Here is a 21836-nt window from a genome sequence, read left to right on the forward strand (position 1 = left end):
TCGTGGATCTGCTAACTTGCTTTACTCCATATATAGCAGGTTATTAGCCATAAAGAACAAGCTGACTTGACAGACTTGTTGGTTGTTAAATTGGCAAATAACATCACAAATACAATTTAATCAGCTATTGTTCGCACGGTTTCTTTCTCCCCACCCTCAAACATAGTATACATTTTTCTTTCTATTATTTTTTTTTCATTATTTCACTCGTTTCTTTTCACAACTAAACGTAAGTGCCAGATTTCATATTTCATTTTTCCTTGTGATACAGAAGGCCATTTGGCCTGTCAAGTCCATGTCAGCTCAAAGAGTACTATTATTCTCCGAGTAATATTCTCCTCATTCCCGTCAATTCCACCACTTTCCTGCACACCAAGAGCAATTTTCAGGGACAACCATCCAACGAACTTGCATGGTCTTTGGGATGTGAGAGGAAACTTCACCATTCAGAGAAAACCCATGCAATCCCAGCGGGAACATGCAAACCTCATCCAGGGTCAGGTTTGCACTGGGGCTGTGACTGGAGCCGCAGCTCTACTTGTTGCACCACCATGCACCACATCACTCCGGGTTGGGGATTGGTTGGGGAAAGATGGAGAGTTTGCAACTTTCTAATGAAAATATGCAATCATATTGTTTCGAAATGTAATATTTGGGAGTGGAATTTAGTTAGTAGCCTGTTAACTCTGAAGAAAAGCAGGACTATCTGTCCTTTTTTCACGAAAGGAAGAGTATAAATATTTATCATCATTTAAGAGCTATTTATCATCATTTAAGAGCTATGAAAAATAGGAAGGTGGAACTCTCAAAAGACATATGTAATTCTCTGAAAAATATCCTATACCAACTCCAATCACCTGGAGAAAATCCACACGGTCACAGGAAGAATGTACAAACTCCATACAGACAGCACCCGTAGTCAGGATTGAACCCGGTTTCTGGCGCTGTATGGCAGCAACTCTACCGCTGAGCCACTGTGCTGCCCTACTCATGGCATTCACACTGTTCTATCAGAATAGAGGTTTCAGTTTGTAAGAGAAGTTAGAAAACTTATTTTGCTACTACATGCTGTTACCAAAGTCACTGCTCAGTTCCAACATTTATACAGCTGCATGCATGGTATTTCTGAAGCAACATGGGCAAGATCTCACTCAGAGGTGCTTCAGCTGGTCAATAGTCCAGCTGTAATAATCATCTGATGCCTAAAATTACTGTGCATTACTATGGTAAGTATGAGATGAAAACAATATTAACTCCTATGCGTTACACCTTTTCACAGATGGAATATGAAAAGCAGATGGAGAGGTTACTTCCAGTTTGGAAGGAGAAGTTAAAGACTAAAGGAATGGACAAGGAAAAAAACATGGAACAAGTAAGGCTGGAAAACTATTTGCTTTGGTTAAAGGAAAAGCAAAGATATGCTCATGTGCAAATTCTACTTATTATTCATGTGATTAATAAGAAGACAGTAATTCTTAAATAAATATTGGCAAGATTGTGAATATTCAGTAGATTTACATGTTTCAGGATTTGGATGATCACAGATGAAGAAAATAGAAAACTTTCAGACATTTGGAGATGTCATTGTTGATTTACTGTTTTGTGGTACTTGGAACACCTCATTTTTAATCACACCATCTTTTGATTAGGTTTGGTGAGTGAGGCGATATTATATAGTCAACGACTTTGTTGAGTGGTGTGGGCTGAATCACCTGCAGCTCAACACCAACAAGACTAAGGAGTTAGTGGTGGACTTTAGAAGGAGAGGAACACCCTTGTCCTCTGTCTCTATCAATGGTGTGGATGTGCAATTTACCAAGAAGTACAAATACCTTGGAGTGTACCTGGACAGTAAACTGGACTGGTCCAGTTACGCTGAGGCGCTGTACAAGAAGAGACAAAGCTGGCTGTACTTTTTGAGAAGGCTCCGCTCCTTCAACGTCTGCAGTAAGATGGTGTAGATGTTCTACCAATAGGTGGTACCCAGTGCCATCTTCTCCCCTCCTCAAACTGTGGAGCATCTTGGACAGTGCAGCTCACCCCCTTCATGACACACTAGTCAACCTGAGGAGTACCTTCAGCAACAGACTGGTACCACCAAGATGCAGTACAGAACGCTACAGGAGATCCTTCTTCCCAGTGGCCATCAAACTGTAAAACTCTTCCCCCTTCTGTCGTGGGGTAGACTGACTCCCCTGCCCCTCCTCCCTAAATCTTTGCACATCCCCAATCCTTTCCACTCGTCACTTTAATTTCAGGTTTCATGTATCTTGTGTTTTATGACTGTCAGCAGATCAATTTCCCTCCTGGGATAAGGACATTTCTATTGTATCGTATCGTATCATAAGGTCATAAGGAATAGGAGCAAAATTAGGTGATTTGGCCCATCAAGTCTACTCCGCCATTCAATCAAGGGTGATCTATCTCTCACCCCTAACCCCATTCTCCCGCCTTCTCCCTATAACCTCTGACATCTGTAGTAATGAAGAATCTATCTATCTCTGTCTTAGGAATCTCCACTTACTTGGCCCCCACAGCCTTCTGTGGCAAAGAATTCCACTGATTCACCACCCTCTGCCTAAAGAAAATCGTATCGTATTGCATACAAGCCATGAGAGAAGAAGCCAGACTGTTACGTGTTTCAGTCTTAAGTAAAATATATATTATGACAATGTGATGACCACTGCATCTAAAAGGTTTCAGTAACAAAATGGATGGAAAGGGAGCAAAAATAGGATTAGGAGTGGAGACGGATGTTCAATCAACAAGTTAACTTTAAGGAGAGAGGGAGGTCTAGGAAGGCAATTCCAGAACATGGGGGTCTTAGGATCCGAAGGAAGACCCTTGGGAGGAAGTGGCAATGATGGGGAATGCCTTTGGCTACAGTCAGAGGAATTAAGAGTTTGATATTTTGGTGCAGCTTTGTCAGATAATACTGAGTTACGGAGACACAATATCCTGGAAGTACTTCAGGTATGGAAACTATAAGCTATTTCTGATGAAAAAGTGATAGACAAACTCTAACTATAGAAGGGATGGCACTGCTAATAGTGCTGCTACCTCACAGCTAAAGCAACCGGACTTTAATCCGGGCCACCACTGCAGTCAGTGTGGAGTTTGGCCATTCTCCCTGTGAAACGATGGGCTACCCCGTGGTGCTCCTATTTCCTCAAACATTACAATGACATGTGGGTTGGTAGATTATTGCCACAGTATATCGCCCCATGTTGTGTGGGCGAGAACCAGATTCTGGGGGAATGGATGGTGGGGGGAAGTAGTCATTAGTCGGAAAATGGGGAGAATGAAATGGGGTAGCAAAGGATTAATGTTGATCGGTGCTTGATGGGCAGTGAGGATTCAGAGGTCTGAAGGAACTGAATCTGTGCTGTACCACCCTAACTTATGGAGCCACGGAAAGATGCACCACAAATGTATTAAAAACATCTATTGACCTCATATAGGGAGACAACAATGAAGTCAACTGAGGGTGTTTTTTGCAGCACAAGCAACATAGTCAAAAGTCTTGCTTGGCATTAAATAACCTGATTGAGCTTGCAGTATGGTCAGCGAAAGGAATGGCTTCAGTGAGAGGATGAGGAGTTGGGACTGAACCCGATGGTTCTGTTTTTATAAATATTTTCACTAACTAACCCAGAAGGAGCAAGGAACATGGAATGGAGACAGATGCAGGCAGGTGGGATTAGTGTAGATGGTCATCGTGATCGGCATGGGCAAGTTGAGCCTAAGGACCTGTTCCATACAGTATGACTCCACTCTCGCTTTCTCTCTTTAAGGGGTTCAAAAGCAATGTCACAGACAAACGGCTGTGACGTCAACATGCCAGTGGGATCTGGCCCTATGGTTGGGTATGGTTGGGTCAGTAGGTAGCTGACGAAGAGAAGACAGTCAACTGTGGATCCATAGGGGCAATGCTTAATAGAAAAGTCATTTTAAGAAGTCGTTAGGCTGCAAATAGCCCAGCTAGGAATGAAATCAAACAAGGCAGTATGAGGGGGTAGTGTGAATTGTGAGGAAGATGCAATAAGGCTGCAGGGTGACTTGGACAGGTTGTGTGAGTGGGCGGATACATGGCAGATGCAGTTTAATGTAGATAAGTGTGAGGTTATTCACTTTGGAAGTAAGAATAGAAAGGCAGATTATTATCTGAATGGTGTCAAGTTAGGAGGAGGGGGAGTTCAACGAGATCTGGGTGTCCTAGTGCATCAGTCAATGAAAGGAAGCATGCAGGTACAGCAGGCAGTGAAGAAAGCCAATGGAATGTTGGCCTTCGTAACAAGAGGAGTTGAGTATAGGAGCAAAGAGGTCCTTCTACAGTTGTACCGGGCCCTGGTGAGACCGCACCTGGAGTACTGTGTGCAGTTTTGGTCTCCAAATTTGAGGAAGGATATTCTTGCTATGGAGGGCGTGCAGCGTAGGTTCACTAGGTTAATTCCCGGAATGGCGGGACTGTCGTATGTTGAAAGGCTGGAGCGATTGGGCTTGTATACACTGGAATTTAGAAGGATGAGGGGGGATCTTATTGAAACATATAAGATAATTAGGGGATTGGACACATTAGAGGCAGATAACATGTTCCCAATGTTAGGGGAGTCCAGAACAAGGGGCCACAGTTTGAGAATAAGGGGTAGGCCATTTAGAACGGAGATGAGGAAGAACTTTTTCAGTCAGAGGGTGGTGAAGGTGTGGAATTCTCTGCCTCAGAAGGCAGTGGAGGCCAGTTCGTTGGATGCTTTCAAGAGAGAGCTGGATAGAGCTCTTGAGGATAGCGGAGTGAGGGGGTATGGGGAGAAGGCAGGAACGGGGTACTGATTGAGTGATCAGCCATGATCGCATTGAATGGCGGTGCTGGCTCGAAGGGCTGAATGGCCTACTCCTGCACCTATTGTCTATTGTCTATTGTCTATTGATTGAAATGGACAACAAAGGAAGGTCACAAGAAACTATAGATGTTGCAATCCTGAGCATGAAATAATGTGCTGGAGGAACTCAGCAGTTTAGAGGGATATGGGCCAAATGCAGGCACATGGGACTAGTGTAGATAGGGCATCTTGGTCGGCATAGGCAAGTTGTGCCGAAGGACTTGTTTCCATGCTCTATGACTCTATGAGATGCTTGTCTTCCAGTTCTTTCTTTTGTTGAATGTTCCTGTGGAATCAGTAGAATTCTTAAATTCGAATATTTCACCATGAATTTGAAATAAGTTGCCCTTTTAACTCAAAAACTTTATTTCATTGTAAAGGCAGCACCCTCACCCCCGTTTAAAGATGCAAGTAGCTTTTATGTGCTCGTCTATGAAGAGGATGACATTACTGGAGATCAGAATTATGTTCACTTGCACCTGGTGATTTTACTAAGCTGTCTTGGATCATGGATGCCGTCAATTATCTTCAGTATTAAGCTTCTTGGTGTTGGCCTGACAATACGCTTAATACAGTATAATCGATCTTTGGAAAACACTGTACACTGCTGCTAGTTCTTTGCTGATGTTATGGCCTATTTGCCATATATGCTGTACTTGTACATCTGAAGCAGATAAATTGCCAGAGTTCTACTAAAAAAAATCAATTAATTTTATTCAATACTACATAATTTATTACCTTCACTTTTACAAAGAAATTTAAAAAAAAAGTATAATCTATCTGAATAATATTTGGTCATAGTAACAATGTCTGAACATTTTTCTGGCACAGATATTGTGGGCGTAAGGCCTTTTCCAGTGGTGTACTTTTCTATGTTCTAATTTATTTTAGTTGGGAGTCAGTTCTCCCTGTGGACAAGTGACTAAATTGTGAGTCAATTTTAAATCATGATTGGAAACAGAAAGTAAAATTGGAGAAGATCTGTCATTTCAAGATTATGCCGCTGATGCGCAAGCACACTTGCCTTTCAACTGTTTAATTAAATTATTTTGTTATGCCGTTATTCAAAACTATTTTCATTCTTATTAAGGTATTCATTCCTGAATCTTGAGTTCCAACTACTGTTTTAAAATCAGAGACCAAAGTGGATTAGATATGACAGCATGCAAAATTATATCTATCGCTAAACAATTTGCGAATTACTCATCTCATAAATCAGCAAAGCAAGAGTTTGCATTTCTACAGTGCTTTACTATATCATCCCAACAATTGAATTTATTTTATAGGTACTGTTAGACATAGGCACAGATAAGCAAGCATATTAGTTAGGTCATCAGGAAAGTTCCAAGTGCTTCTGACGTGACGTGTTAATTAAAAAGTACATGAATTAGCTTTTCCTATTCTTTAGTATTGATTGTAATGACTTTTGGAAGGTAAGTTACACAGTTGTTTCATAATTCACATTTGCCATTCTTTTCTTTGTTCTCACACAATACCACAATGTCATACCTATTTAGGCAGTAAACCAAATTCCTCCTAAAACAAATTGTTCAAAATTTGACACACAGGTTATCTGCTAAAATTATCTTTGATCCTCCCATGAGTTTCCTTGGTTTCATTTATTAAATAATTTTGTCTTTAATTATTTTATGCTGTAAATTACATCACAGAATATTAAATATTTTTTTATCAGACACTCATCTTTCACATCTAGTGGCCCTGGGTTCAAATTGTACCACCGGGTGGCGCCAGCAATGGCTGTCTCGCCAACAATCTGTCTCGTCTCCTCCTTTGTTGTTTGTTTGTTTGTGTTAAATGTGTGTTTTAGTGTTCTTTAGCTTGTTTTATGTGGGGGGGGGGGGTTGGGGGAAACTTTAAAAAAATCTCTTACCTTGACGGAGATGCGATTTTTTAACGTATCGTATCTCCGTCTGCACTGCGGCCTAACATCGAGGAGTTGGCAGCCTCTGCTGAAGATCAACTTTGGGAGCTCCAACCACGGAAGCCTGCTGACTTAACATTGTGGAGCTGGCGATCCCTGTCGGGGATCGATCTGAGCTCCAAGCGCGGGAGCCTGCGGACTTTAACATCGTGGAGCTCGCGGTCCCTGGTTAGAGACTGACTTCGGGGGCTCCAAGCCGCAGGAGCTTCTACCGCCTCGATGCGGGAGCTTCGATCGCCCCGACATGGGAGCTTCGACCGCCCCGACGTGGGAGCTTCGACTGCCCCGACGCGAGAGCTTCGATCGCCCCGATTGCGGATGGTTTGACTGCCCCAACTGCGGATGGTTTGATTGCCCTGACCACGGGAGCTTCGATAGCCCCGATGTGGGAGCTTTGATCGTCGGCTGTGGGAGCTTCGATCGCCCTGACTGCAGATAGTTCGACTGACCCAACTGCAGGAGAATAAAGAGGAAGAAGATTGGACAGTGAGGAATGTGGGGAATCCGCTGTGGTGCATATTTATGTTAACTTTTATGTAGTTGTGTGTCTTGTTGCTTTTTAGTATGGCTGTATGTTAATTTGAGTTTCACTGTACCTTAATTGGTACATGTGACAATAAACTGACCTTCGAACCTTTAAATCGAACCTTTAAATCCAATACAAACTGATAATATGAACGCCCTATTTTGTTCTAAGTGGAGCAGGGACTACAGCAAGTAATGCCAACAAATTTATGCTCTTTCAGAAAAACCAAAGGTTAGTCTGTGTGGGAAATTAAAAAAATCTAAATAAGAATGTAGAAGCAGGAGTGGACATGTGCTTCATGAACCTGCTCTTTCATGCAATAAAATCATTAAATGAATTATCCTTTACTTGTCCATTTCTCCAACCTATGAAAATGGCTGCTCAGTAATTCCCCTTGTATTCAACAATCTTGATCAATCTTTTCTCATAGGATAACCCCCTTAACCCAGGCATCCATCTCCAGGGCCTTCATCATCTGCATCCTTCCTTATGATTTGAGATCAAAACTGCACACATTACTCCATATATGGTCAGAAAAACCATGCGTAATTACAACACAATTATCTTACCTTTGTCAATAAAGGCCAAAATGTCATTTCTCGGTGTACCAGCATGTATGTTTTCAACATTTAATGATTGGCACACAGACTGCTTTATGCACCCATATTTGCTTTCCTGTTTCCTTCCTATCAAAGTAAATAACCTTCTCTTTCTCACTGTGTATTCTATTTGTCATCTTCTTAATTTACTTAAACTGTGAGTGAAGTTCTTCACTGCCAAGTTTAAGAATTTCGGCAAGAATACAATCTGCTTCCGAGGTCTTATTATTGTGTTGGATTTGGCCTTCTTGACGTGTGATGGAATCAAGGTTGCACATGTCAAGTACACAGTGGCAGTTGAGGAGGTCTTTGATGTGTTTCTTCCACCAGGTGTTGACTGTCTCACCTTCCTGAAGCGTTCACCCACCTTTAATAGTTGGTCAAACTGACAAAGATCCATTTATTGACAGTTGAGAATAGCTCTCATTCTCTGTTTTAGAGTCATAGATTGAGTCAGCGTGGAAACTGGCCCTTCGGCCGAACTTGCCCAAACAGGCCAACATGTCCCAGCTACACTAGTCCTATCTGCCTGCGTTTGGCCCATATCTCTCCAAACCTGTCTTATCCATGTACCTGTCTAACTCTTTCTTAAATGTTGGGATAATACCTGCGTCAACTACCTCATCTACTAGTCTGAAGAAGGGCCTCAACCCGAAACATCACCCATTCCTTCTCTCCAGAGATGCTGCTTGTCAAGCTGTTACTCCAGCTTTTTGTGTCTATCCTCGGTTTAAACCAGCATCTGCAGTTCCTTCTTACACATACCTCATCTGGCAACTCGTTCCATACACCGAGCACCATTTGTGTGAATCTTTTGAGTCTGTTAATCACTCTTTTGAGTCTGTTAATCAATGACCTATCCATGTGAATCTGTTGTTCCACCAAACTTTGTTCATTGCAGAAAAGATGGGAGAAATAGAGAGGACAAAGGTTATATTTCTGATAGCTGCGAGACTAGCGTTGCTGTGGTGATAAGCTGTGCTGAAACAACCTCGTTGATAGATTCATGAGAGATATTAGAGAGGGAAAAGGCTAACACAGGGGCATGTACACACTGTGAAATGAAGATCACAGCTATGGTTAAATGTTCAGAGATTGGGTAATATCAGGGGAAAGCAATAAACTGAATAAATTTTACAAATGGATATAACCCGGAATAGGACTGTGCAATTCTGCCACAAACAGAGAAAGCAAGTTACCGGAAATTGTTAATGAGTCACGAAAGCTCTAATGTACTCAGGCAGTAGGTGAAGTGCTGCTCCTCATGTTTACCTTGGGTATAAGTTGGAATAGTGTACAAGCTACAGAATGGTCAGTGAAAATGGGAATTTAACTATCCATCCACAATGAACTTCAAGTTCTGGGACGTATCTCTATCTCAAACAAGAGCAGATGAAAATCTCTCATGCCTGATCTCATGGTTAATCTGCTCCCTAGGCCTTGTTCAAGCATGGCAGGGATAGGCCCAAGGTTGGATCTAGTTCATGGAATATCTTTGGTTAATGTTTCGTATTGTTTTGTTTTTTAATGTTATTTTTTACACAACTTTAAATATTTTTTTATTGTTTTTAGAACTTTCTGTTTTCAATATTTCTAAACGCCAGGAATGTTCAATAATGGAGGACAATAGACAATAGACAATAGGTGCAGGAGGAGGCCATTCGGCCCTTCGAGCCAGCACCGCCATTCAATGTGATCATGGCTGATCATTCTCAATCAGCACCCCGTTTTTGTCTTCTCCCCATACCCCCTGACTCCGCTATCCTTAAGAGCTCTATCCAGCTCTCTCTTGAATGCATTCAGGTTATTCAGGTTCATGGATTGGGTTAAATCTGTATTAATATAAATAAGACCTACCTTTTTGCTTGAATTTGCTGTGGGGATGGATGTACTGCAAAACAACTAAATTGTGCCCATTTAGCATTGCTCCCTTACCCCCAGTTTTCATTATATCTCTTTTAGTTCCAAGAGTCATGTCACTAATGTCAATAATAACTGACAACAGAGCTGTAATCTTGGATATAAATAAAGAATGCCTTCGAAGTAATCCTTGTTGCATTTAATCACATTGTGCTTCAGGTATGTGGCACTTGTGAAAATCGTATATCCAGAATTCTCCAAATATTGCTAAGTCAAGATATGCCTTGACACTTGTAAGCAGTAATTTGTGGTCCAGTTCCAACTTGAAATAATTATGCACAGCAATACTTTATGTAGTGTCTGTAAATAAATCTAAGATTGAATTCAATATTATGCTCATTTGAAGACAGCTGACACTGTGTTTTACACAGAAAGGTATTTGTCTTCTATAAATGACCACAAACCATTCCCTGGAGGAAACAGAAAATGACAAAGTACCATCACAAAACAAAAAAATGAGGTGAAATATGACTAAACCATGGACTGGTTATTATTTTATTTTGAAGCTCTCTTAAGAGTCAGGTATGCTTTTTAAAATTTTGAATGATTAAGGTGTGTTTTTGCTTGTGTTTAAAAAAAATAGAATATAAGGGAGTCTAGCTGCTCTGAAGTAAATTAAGAATTAAATAATTTTGTTTTATACTGAGGTCAATAATTTAATACTTTACAATTGTATGTGAACTTGCTATATTTCAGGCGCTCTGCATCGAGAGCATTCTGGTACCAATTCATGGGGGTGCAATATAATATACCGCAGGCTAGCAATGTCTTTATTCTTTTTAATCGCAAATAAGGCATCCTACTGATTTTGCAGTATGAATTTCAGTGCAGGTTGTACCATACAGTTTATCTTTTTCCTCTCAGATTGGACCCCCTCTCAACAGGACCACCCTTTGTGCCATATTTTATTTTATTTGACCCCCAATGCCCATTTAGTGAAAGAATCGTTGTGGCTTAATCCCACTTATCATGAAGAGCAATAGCTGCAAAATACAGACATTGGCAGCCATTCTCTTTCAGTTGATGCTCAATGCTCTCGCCTCTAACCCTTCTTATGCTGTCTGCATATAATGCCCTCAGCACTGGGGGTGCTGTCAAAATAATTAGGTTGGTGATGCCAGCACATTTCTCGAAGATCCAATAGTACCAAGGGGATGATTATTAATTCATTTGAAGGTTTACTCTTGGCTACCTGCTGTTATGCCTATCTGTTGCTCCTCAGGAACATCATCCAAAAATATATCAGATATTTGTTGGCTTTTGTTTTGTTTTTCACTTAGCACATTTTAATATGTTCTGGTTAAATTGCTGAAGATGAGAACAAATTGTTTGCGAAAAGTAAAGTTCAATCCAAGTAATTAAAAGCTTATATGAAAACTGTTGATGCTGGGGATTGGCACAAAATGCTGGGTTAACTCAGCAGGACAGGCAGCATCTCTGGAGAGAAGGAATGGGTGACGTTTCGGGTCGAGACCCTTCTTCAGACTGCTTCAGACCAGATGCTGGGGATATATTCATCAGAAAAGTGGAAGAGTTAATGTTTTGCAGAAGGTATTATTGGTGATTGGAATGTCAAAGTGTATTATTAAAACCAATATTGCTTTGGTCTTAATACACAATTTCATTAAATTAAGTAATGTTTAATGAAGGAAACTATCTACTATTAGTTTCCCTTTGGAGGATTCCCCTTTTTATTATTTGGATGCAATTTTAGTTTTCTATGAAGAAGGTTATAATAGGAATATATCATTGACATGAAAAAAAGGCAGGCATCTGTCTCATTAGTTTAGAGCTACATTAGTGCATTTGGAACTGAACATATTTATTTTCTTATATGCCTGTTTATTGTATTACTTGCATGAAATTAATGTCAGATTGCTGAATGTTGTTTTAAGAAACCACTAGAAGTGTGGAAAATGATGACCAAAATAGTGCTTGAGCAGAGAGGTTCCAGTCACTATAAATAATTGAAAAGATTGAAAAGTAGTCTGATATATGACCTGAGAGAAGGCTTTAAGAATGTGGGTTTTTCAGAGTGTAGACATGAAAAATATGTTTCAACTTGTGGATTGGGTCAAAAGCAGGGTCGAAAAAATAAGGTTTTTTTACTCCTTCATTTTTGGCATCACGAGCAAAGCCAGCATTTATTATCCATTTGTAATTGCTATTGATAAAATGGCAGTGAGCCACTGTCTTAATCTGGTGCAGTTTTTCTGATGGAAGGTTGTTCACGAGGCTTCTAGACCTTAGATCCAGTGCTGATAAACGAATAAAGGTGTAGGACCACGTCAAGCTGAGGTGCAACTTGGAGGGGAGCATGAGCCTGCGCAGCTCGGCCACGGGACCTTCCATCCGCCTGGGCGGCTCGGCCACGGGACTTTCTATCGCCCGGCACGGCTCGTCAGTGGGGCCTTCCACTGCCCTGCGCAGCTCGGCTGCGGGGCCTTTCACCGTCCTGCGCGGCTCGGCCGCGGGGCCTTCCATCGCCCTGCGCGGCTCGGGTGTGGGACTTTCCATCGCCCGGCGAAGGCTCGGGAACTCGATCGCCCGGCGGGGGCTTCGAAAATCGGAAGCCACGATCGCCTCGAAGCAGCAGTCTGACTGTCTGACCGCAGGAGAAAATACAAAGGAGGAGCTAAGACTCTTCTGTGCCTTCCATCACAGTGAGGGGGAGCCTGGAGGAGTCACTGCAATGGTTGTCTATATTAAACTTATGTAATTGTGTGTCTTGTGCTCTTTACTGTCAATCCAATCCAATCCAAGTGGTTGTGTTTCCAAGTGCCAGCTGCTCGTGATGATAGAAGCCAAGGATTTGGGAGATACAGTCGGATTAGTCTAGGTGAGTGGATTTTTGTAGATCGTGGAGGAAATGAATGTTTAGCGTGCTTACTGGGGCACCAGTAATGAGAGCTGCTTTGTTCTGGATATTGTTGAGATTCATGAATATCTCTCTGGGGTAACAAGAGCTGTCGTTCAGTACAGGATACCTGGATTTTGACGAGCTCCACTGACCACAGTATTTATGTTAAACAAAGAACATTGTGCTGGACAACATCAGTCTGAAGAAGGGACCCGACCTAAAATGTCGTTTATCCATGTCCTCCCGGATGCTGCATGACCTATTGAATTCCTCCTGCATCTTTCATTAGATTCCAACATCTGCAGTTTCTTGTGTCTACAATCATTATGTAAATGCCCAGGTGATGCCAAAGATGTTGCTGGTGGGGACTTGATGTTGATAATGCAATTGAATACCAAGGTGAGGTAGTTATTCTCCTTTTTAAAGGCAGTCATTCATTGGAATTTTTGTGGGGCCAATGTTATTTGTCAGTTTTCATCCTTTAGGTGAGTGTTTTGAGGCTCTTGTTGTATGGAGATAGAAGCTGCTTCATTTTGGGTGTGAATGTGCAAACGTCAAAGGAAGACCACTATTGAAGCAACTGAAGATGGTTGGTCTTTGGACACTTTTCTGAGAGACAATGGCATATCAATGAATAAGTTATTGGTGAATAGGTACCATTTGACAGCAGTGTTGATGACATCATTTATCACTTGCTGATGATTGAAAGTAGACTGGTGTAGTAATTTGTCAGATTGGATTTGTCCTGCCTTTCGTGATCAAGATAAACCTGGGTAATATTTTACCATTGCTCTTTGATAGTTACTCAAAAATCAAAAATGGAATTCAGGAGGAATTGCTTAACTGAGGTAATGATTGGAACAATGGCACCCAGATTTTATGCTTGAGGGGCAATTCTTAGGTAAATAAACTGTTGGGGAAAGTTGTTGCTGATTTTTCATGCGCACGTTTATGGAGTGCATTGGGCATGCACAGTGACGTTGAGTGCAATATAATGTATTTTTGCATCTCATTCCTCTGATGCTCCCCACCTCTTCACAACCATTTGAGTTTGTGTTTAGTTTATTGTCACGTGCACGAAGTACAGTGAAAAGCTTTTGTTGCGTGCCAACCAGTCAGCAGAAAGACAAACATGATTACAATTGAGCCATCTACAGTGTACAGATACATGTTAAAAGGAATAACGTGAATAGCATTTAGTGCTAGATAAAGCCCATAAATTCCGATCAAAGATAGTTCGAGGGTCTCCAATGAGGTGGATAGTAGTTCAGGACTGCCCTCTAGTTGTTGGTAATACGGTTAAGATACCTGATAACAGCTGACAAATCTGGAGGTGTGCCTTTTCACACTTCTATACCTTTTCCCGAGGGGGGAGGGGGGAGGAGAGAAGAGTGAGTGGCCAGGGTGCGACTCGTCCTTGATTATGCTAGTGGCCTTGCTAAGGCAGCTTGAGGTGTAAATGGAGGTTGGTTGGTGTAATGGTCTGGGCAGTGTCCGCAATTCTCTGCAATTTCTTGTGGTCTTGGATGGAGCTGTTCCCAAACCTTGCTGTGATGCATCCTAATAAAATGCTTTCATGGCACATTTGTAGAACTTGGTGGGAGTTGTCAGGGACATGCCAAACTTCCTAAGCCTTCTACGGGAATAGGGTCCTTGGTGTGCCTTCTTGGCCATTGCTTCAATATGGGTCCAGGAGAAGTTGTTGGTAATAATTACTCCTAGGAATTTGAAGCTTTTAACCATCTCTACTTCGGCGCCTTCAATGCATATAGGGTATGTGTACTCCTTCCCTTCCTGAAGTCGATTACTATCTCCTTAATCTTGCTGACGTTGAGAGAAACATTGTTGTCTCGACACCAAGTCACAAGGTTCTCAATCTTTCGCTTGTTCTCAATCAAGCTTTTGATTCTTGCTTTAATCCTCATTAGCCCCTGTTTTGTCTGTGCTGACCTCTCTGTAATCTGCTCACCATACCAGAGTTATTCACAACCTCCTCAATCTTTGGCACAAAGGAAATTATATATCCAAGCTCAGGTGTAACTCAGCAGTTCAGTCTAGCCTTGCAGTGGGCCACAGATAGGAAGCCCATTGGTTACAGTGTAGAAATAGCTACTCATGGAATAGTTGAGGCAAATTGCATTGATGCACTTTGGCGAAAGCTACACATGAGAAAGGAATATGCTAATAAAGTTAAAGACATAGGGAGCATAAACTTGGATCACACCTGAATATAGAAACATAGAAACATAGAAAATAGGTGCAGGAGTAGGCCATTCGGCCCTTTAGGCCTGCACCACCATTCAATATGTTCATGGCTGATCATCCAGCTCAGCAACCTGTACCTGCCTTCTCTCCATACCCCCTGATCCCTTTAGCCACAAGGGCCACATCTAACTCCCTCTTAAATATAGCCAATTAACTGGCCTCAACTACCTTCTGTGGCAGAGAATTCCACAGACTCACCACTCTCTGTGTGAAGAAATGTTTTCTCATCTCGGTCCTAAAAGACTTCCCCCTTATCCTTAAGCTGTGACCCCTAGTTCTGGACTTCCCCAACATCGGGAACAATCTTCCCGCATCTAGCCTCTCCAACACCTTAAGAATGTTATATGTTTCTATAAGATCCCCCCTCAGTCTTCTAAATTCCAGCGAGTATAAGCCTAGTCTATCCAGTCTTTCTTCATATGAAAGTCCTGCCATCCCAAGAATAGTCCAACAGCATATTGTCATGTACTTTTGCCCCACCCTCAATCTCTTTAAAATATCAGACTATGTTTTATCTTAATATTTCTTGTTCTATTAATTGGTTTTAAATGAGTACCTTTTTTTCCCTCTATATTTAAAATGTGGCTCACTTTCTCAAAGCCACAATATTGCCATTCAACAGAGAGGTTCTTTGTGGTTCTTTCAGGTCATCCAAAGTGCATGTACAGATTGGTAGCTTGTATGGGCACTCCAGAAGATATTTAGAGTCAATAGTGTGACTAAAATCATGAATATGGTAGCATGTATTCTCTCTGTTAGAATTTGAGAATTTTCTGATGTTCAACTCTCTGCCGTGGGACTTGAACTCACAGATTAAGGCCCAGATGAGGGTATTCCCAACTGAACCCCAACAAACTGATTTTGAATACATTTCTAGCTCAGATCAGGTTATTTTTCTTCTTCAAGTGGTGCATCCAGTATGCAGGAGACTCATAAGTTTAAGATGAATGTTCCTTTCTGGGCATTTTTAAAGAATTTTATTTAGTTACCTTTATACAGTTAATGATATGAGGTTTCACATGTGTGCAAGACACCATGTAAAATTGGTGAAATTTAAATAAAACAGAGAGAAATTAAAATTGAAAATAAATGAAGGAGGTTGTAATAAAATTAACCATACCAAAATGACAATTTTAAGTTGACCAAAACGTTAACTCAATTTTGTAGCAATATTTTGGTGGTTTGAAATTAAATTATATTTGATGTTTTCTATAGCACAATTAAAAATAATGAACTGTGAAATCAGCCATGCATTTATGCCAACTGCTGGCTGGCTGATCTTTTGTAGTGTTGTCAAATAAATGATGCAGTTGAAATCCACAGATTATTCCATGTATAGAGCCAGCAAAGCTCTTTTGAATTAAATGGCTGTAATATCTTGTAATAACTTGGAGCACACTGCCAAGAGTAGTCACTTGTAAATGCGCGCACAAACCCTCAGTTAGCGGATAATGGTATAAGTAAAATGGCTCCAGCTTTATATTATTCAGGGAAGTTGCAATGCTGGCAGCACTTGTCCCTTAGGCTGCTGCATTCATTACAAGAAGCTGCCTATGCTGAAGCTGGAACGAGATGATAACATGTTATGATTTTCATATTTAATACATTCCTTGGAAGAGTGTGTGTGCTGTAGGTTGATAGAAGAATCAACTGCTACTTTCTGCGAAAGACTTTCTACTTTGCCCCAGAGCTAAAGATGGAATCACTCAGCCAAGAAATTAACTTTGCGTCTTTTACCTGCCTTGTATATCAACTCGGCTGGTTCTGTCGAATCCAAGGAACACTATTATACAGTTAACTGTTTTATATTTAAGACTCTTATCAGAAAAGAAACAGAATCCATGCTCTTTGTTGTTGGGGAGGTAGTTATTTTATTGCAGTGCATCAACAGAGATTAATTAGAAATTGTTTGAATTTTATTTTTAAGTTTATAAAGTTAAACATGGATCTTAGAGGGGCTTTTTTTAAAGTACAATCTGATCTTATGGATAGCATTGGTAAAATTAATATGTGTGTTCTTTAAGGTGTCAGACAGGTCACCTTTACTCAATGGTTCCTCCAATAAAACATTCATTTTAATTGAATGTTAGGACAAACTGTACTAGCGGAAGATGTATATTTAAATAATGACTTCAACCATGCAGTCATTTTTAACAATCATATTGTTAAGATGAGTTTATAGAAAAATATATCCACATGTATAATTTGCAGCTAAAGCAATCTGACATTAAAATAGCATGGAACAGAAATTTGTAATGTTGTCTGTTTTAAACTTACAATGCAGCAATATATGCAGAATGGGTTTCATTTCTTTGATTTGATAGAGGTAAAATAAGTGAATGTCATAAACTCATTTCAGCATATATCAAATTACTGCATTGCGCATTTAGCACAGAGAACTAAGGTTTGAAGTTCTGTGCCAATGGTAAAACATTTAGAATAGATTTTATGGTAGCTGCCGTTCTTTTCACATTTTAAACTATGATGCCATAATCCCGATTACCTGCAGTAGTCGGCAGGATGTACGAAAGGATAAAAGGCCGGAAAAATACAAATTTACACTGGCCTTTAGAGGTGGAGAATGATATTGGCCATGATTTTTCATCCAGGTTATCTGATTACCCTCATTTGGCTCTCACTTTCATTTACTAAATCTTGTTAGACCATCTCCCTAGGATGCCGTAGTCTTCCAAACACTTCAGTACTGATGCTTGTCGATGAGGGAAAATACTCACCACGATTGATGGTATGACAGGCTGTTGAAAAGAGTCACTATATTTTGCTATATCCTAATTTTTGACCCTCTCTTCAGCTCATGATTTCTTAATTTTCCTACTTCTCTATGTATTTTTGTGATTTACTCTAATATAAATGTATGATTTTATGCTTGTTCTGATTTTCATGTTTCTTTGTATTCTTCCACAGCTGTTAGATCATCCTGGCTTTTATCTACTATCATGCTTCCAATCTATACCATCTTGATTGTTTTATTGGTGGCTTATTTTCACATGGTTTGCTGATATTCTTTTTATTCCAGCTAACTTGCTTTATTTTTCTTCTTAGGCAGCCACTCAGAATCAGGGATGATTTATTTCCACTCAGTATGTGGGTTCAGATGTGGCTGGCAAGGCCAATGTGGGAATTGCAGGCTTCTCCATAGATGTGGCAAATGGTGGCTGATGAGGGAGGCAGATAGGTTGCTTATTTTTTTAAATTATAAAGTTAAAAGTGAATCTTAGAGGGCTTTTTTAAAGTACAATCTGACAGACTGTAGTGATCTTATGGATAGTGTTGTCTAAATTAATTTGTATCATCTCCAAGCTGACAGGCAAATCATCTTTATGCAAGGATTTCTCCAATAGCATTTTCATTCTAATTGAAGCTCATGACAAATGGTATTTGCAAAGATGTATATTAAATAAAATTTTCAACCATGTAGTCATTTTTAACAACTGTACTTTTATGACAACACAATGGTATAACAATTGAATTCTCCATTTTCAAGTAACTTCACATATTAATATATTTTCACGATGATACAAATGTGTATAAATCATGCACCATTCAAAATTGTTTTTATTACTTTAAAAAGTGAAAAATACTTAAATGTGTTCACTTAAAAAGCTGCAAAATAATCATGACATCTGTATCTATTGATTTTCCCACTTGATAAAAATGTTCATGAAATTGCATTGTTCAAAAAAACTCTAATAGTTTTACTTGAACAGATATAACCCTCTCCAGAAACTAAAATTTATAGTCTGTTCTTTGGTTACAAGAGTTCAAGTGTTGAAACAAATTATACCAGATGCTTTTTTCACTGACATTTTTTTTCATATCTCATGGACAGAAATGCACTGCAGTAAATTGTAGCATCTTTTTCACTTCAAGAATTTTGGCTGAATAGAACAACACAAGATATAGTGCAACAATTACTTTGGAATAATACCACAGAGTGCTTCAGTGCCACTAGTTTACTTTTGCTTTGCTGAAAACATAACATCTCAGTAATTTTTAGTTTCTATTATCTAAATAGAGAAATTAGGTTACTATGCAGTGTGCAGGTACAGCAAGTAATAAGGAAATCCAATAAAATCTAACTGGTTATTGCCTAGGAGGTGGAAAAAGGTCAGGGGGGTTATGGTTTAGTTATACAGGGCATTGGTGGGACCAAATCTGGAACACTGTGTACATTATTAATCTCTTTATATAGGGAGGAATCTTAATATGTTGGAAAGGATGGTCAGGATAGATTTATGTCTGCTGAATGTTAGAAGAGCGAATAGGGACCTAATTGAAACAAATAGGATCCTACATACACGTATGATCATGACAGGGTGGATTTGGAAAGGGTGCCTTCTCTTGAAGAAAAATCTAGAACCAAGGGTCATTGATTAAAAATAAGTGGTCATTCACTTAAGTCAGAGAAGAGGTAATTTATTTTCTCTTAGAGATTTCTGACTCATTGGAAATCTCTTCCCCAAGTGGCGGGAGAAGTAGTCTTTGAATATTTTCTAAGGCAGAGGTTGATCGATACTGCGTTAACAAGATAGAAGATTATCAAGGAAAGACAGGCATGCTGGGTTAAGGTTACAATTAGATGAGCCATGATCTTATCAAGTGTCAGAATGAACTTGTGGCTACCCCACCTCCTCATTCACATGTTCCTAGGTTTGTAAGTTTTAAATCAGAATATTGTCCTGGCATTTGGGAATTAGAACAGTTAAAGTCTTCATATTTATCCATAACTGGACCGTGGACCCATTGGGCCCAAACCACTCCTGTATTAGCGCAGCGCCCTCCCCTCCCCCCTCTCCTCCCCTCCCCTTCCCCTCCCCTCCCCTCCCCTCCCCTCCCCTCCCCTCCCCTCCCCTCCCCTCCCCTCCCCTCCCCTCCCCTCCCCTCCCCTCCCCTCCCCTCCCCTCCCCTCCCCTCCCCTCCCCTCCCCTCCCCTCCCCTCCCCTCCCCTCCCCTCCCCTCCCCTCCCCTCCCCCTCCCCTCCCCCTCCCCTCCCCTCCCCTCCCCCTTCCCCCCACTCCATCCCCCTCAACCCCGCTTATCCTCCCTACTCCCCCCTCCCTCCCTCCCCCCTCCCTCCTTCCTGCCTCCCTAGAAGATAGATTTAAACTTTAAAATGTGAATAACTTTAAAAATATAACATCGATTTCAATGAAACTTCTTCCATTAGCACCAAAGGGACGACGGCGAGTAAGGTGGGCCTAAAATTGTCGCGCTATCGTGTACCGTTTTGTCTGTAGTTCAGGAACAAACAAACAAACAAACGAGAGTTTTAGTATATAGATGTTTGTATTATCTCAAATAAATGTTAAAGAAATATTTACATTAATTGGATTTGATATTTCCTCCATCATAAAATCTAAAAGTAGATTTCAAGGGAAGAATATAACCAATAAAATATTATTTACTTCATTCAGAAGATTGTTACTACATGCATCACACTTTGCCTTTTTTAGAGGTTTAACATTCAAACTAAAACTGTGGTCTTCACATGAATTAACCTGAAGGGTTATTCTGGTTATTTGGTATATCTGGATTGTTCCTTCAGTTCACTGATTTGAGTCGTACCACCTCTTGATATTATTATTCTGTTATCTGGAATGATTTTTTTAATGATTTTTGTGAGTCTTGATAGTCAAATTTTAACCAAGGTTAGAAGTATGGCATACATGGGAGATTTTAGGTGCTGGAATCAGAAGAGTGAAAAAAGAAGAGCTGCTGGAGGAACTCAGCATGGGAGGAAATGGACTTTGGGTCTCAACCCGAGTCAATACTTTGGGTCTCAACCCGAAGCATTGACTGTCCAGTTTCCTCCATGGTTGCTGCCTGACTCGCTGATTTCCTCCCAACATCTCTTAAAGTTATAGAGCATGGAAACAGGCCCTTCAGCTTACCTCGTCCATGCCAACCAAGCTACTCTATCTAAGCTAGTCCCATGCCATATTCCCCAAAATCTTTCCTATCCACGTACCTGTCCAAATATCTTTTAAATGTTGTTATTGTACCTGCCTCAACTACTTCCTCTGGCAGCTTTTTCCATATACACACCACCCTCTTTGTCAAAAGGTTTCCTTCAGGTTCCAATTCAATCTTGTTCTCACCTCTCACCTCTTTCACCTTAAACCATGCCCTTTAGTTCTTGATTCCCCTACACAAGGACAAATGCATTCACCCTATCCCCCTCACTATTTCATAGTGAGATCATCACTCAGCCTCCAGTGCTCCAAGGAATGTCACCCTAGCTGGCCCAAATTCTTCTTATAACTTCAAGGACCATTCTCATAAATATTCTCTGCAGCTTGATGGTATATTTCCTACTGTAGGATAAATACAACTGAACATAATACTGCAAATGTGGCCTCATCAACGTCTTGTACACCTATAGCATAACATCCAGCAGCTATACTCAATTCCTCGACTGATGAAGGATATTGTTTTCAGGGAACTATGTACTTGTCTTCTTCAATCCCTCTGTGCAACACTGCCCAGGGCCCCACTGCGAATGTCCTGCCCCATATTGACTTCCCAAATATGCAAAGTTTTGCGCATATCTGAATTAAGCTCCATTAGCCATTCCTTGACCCACTTGTCCAACTGCTCAAGATACCACTATAATTCCTGATAATCATCGTCTCTGTCTACGATACCACCTCTATAAGATCATCCTGCGCCCCTAGACCTGCTCAAACTTTCTGCTTCCCAAAAGTGCCCATTTTGCAGAGTTGCTGCATGTGTGGAGCAGGGAGAATTAGAAAAAAAGCAGCAACGACTATGAGCAGCAGTTCTTAGAAAATTCCATATCAACGTAAGTTGGTTTCATGTGTTA

At 40.6% G+C, this 21836-nt stretch overlaps 1 protein-coding gene across 2 annotated transcripts in view; it reads left to right on the forward strand.

The window, feature by feature from the left end:
• kiz (kizuna centrosomal protein) overlaps positions 1-21836 on the forward strand; it is a 115863-nt gene that overhangs the window by 20990 nt on the left and 73037 nt on the right. For both annotated transcript variants that reach the window (XM_078405598.1, XM_078405599.1), the window contains exon 4: positions 1280-1372. In XM_078405598.1, coding sequence (XP_078261724.1) covers positions 1280-1372 — 93 coding nt within the window. The remainder of the gene's footprint in view (positions 1-1279; positions 1373-21836) is intronic.

This window comes from Rhinoraja longicauda, chromosome 9 (assembly GCF_053455715.1).
Source record: "Rhinoraja longicauda isolate Sanriku21f chromosome 9, sRhiLon1.1, whole genome shotgun sequence".
Classification (NCBI taxonomy): Eukaryota; Metazoa; Chordata; class Chondrichthyes; order Rajiformes; family Arhynchobatidae; genus Rhinoraja; species Rhinoraja longicauda.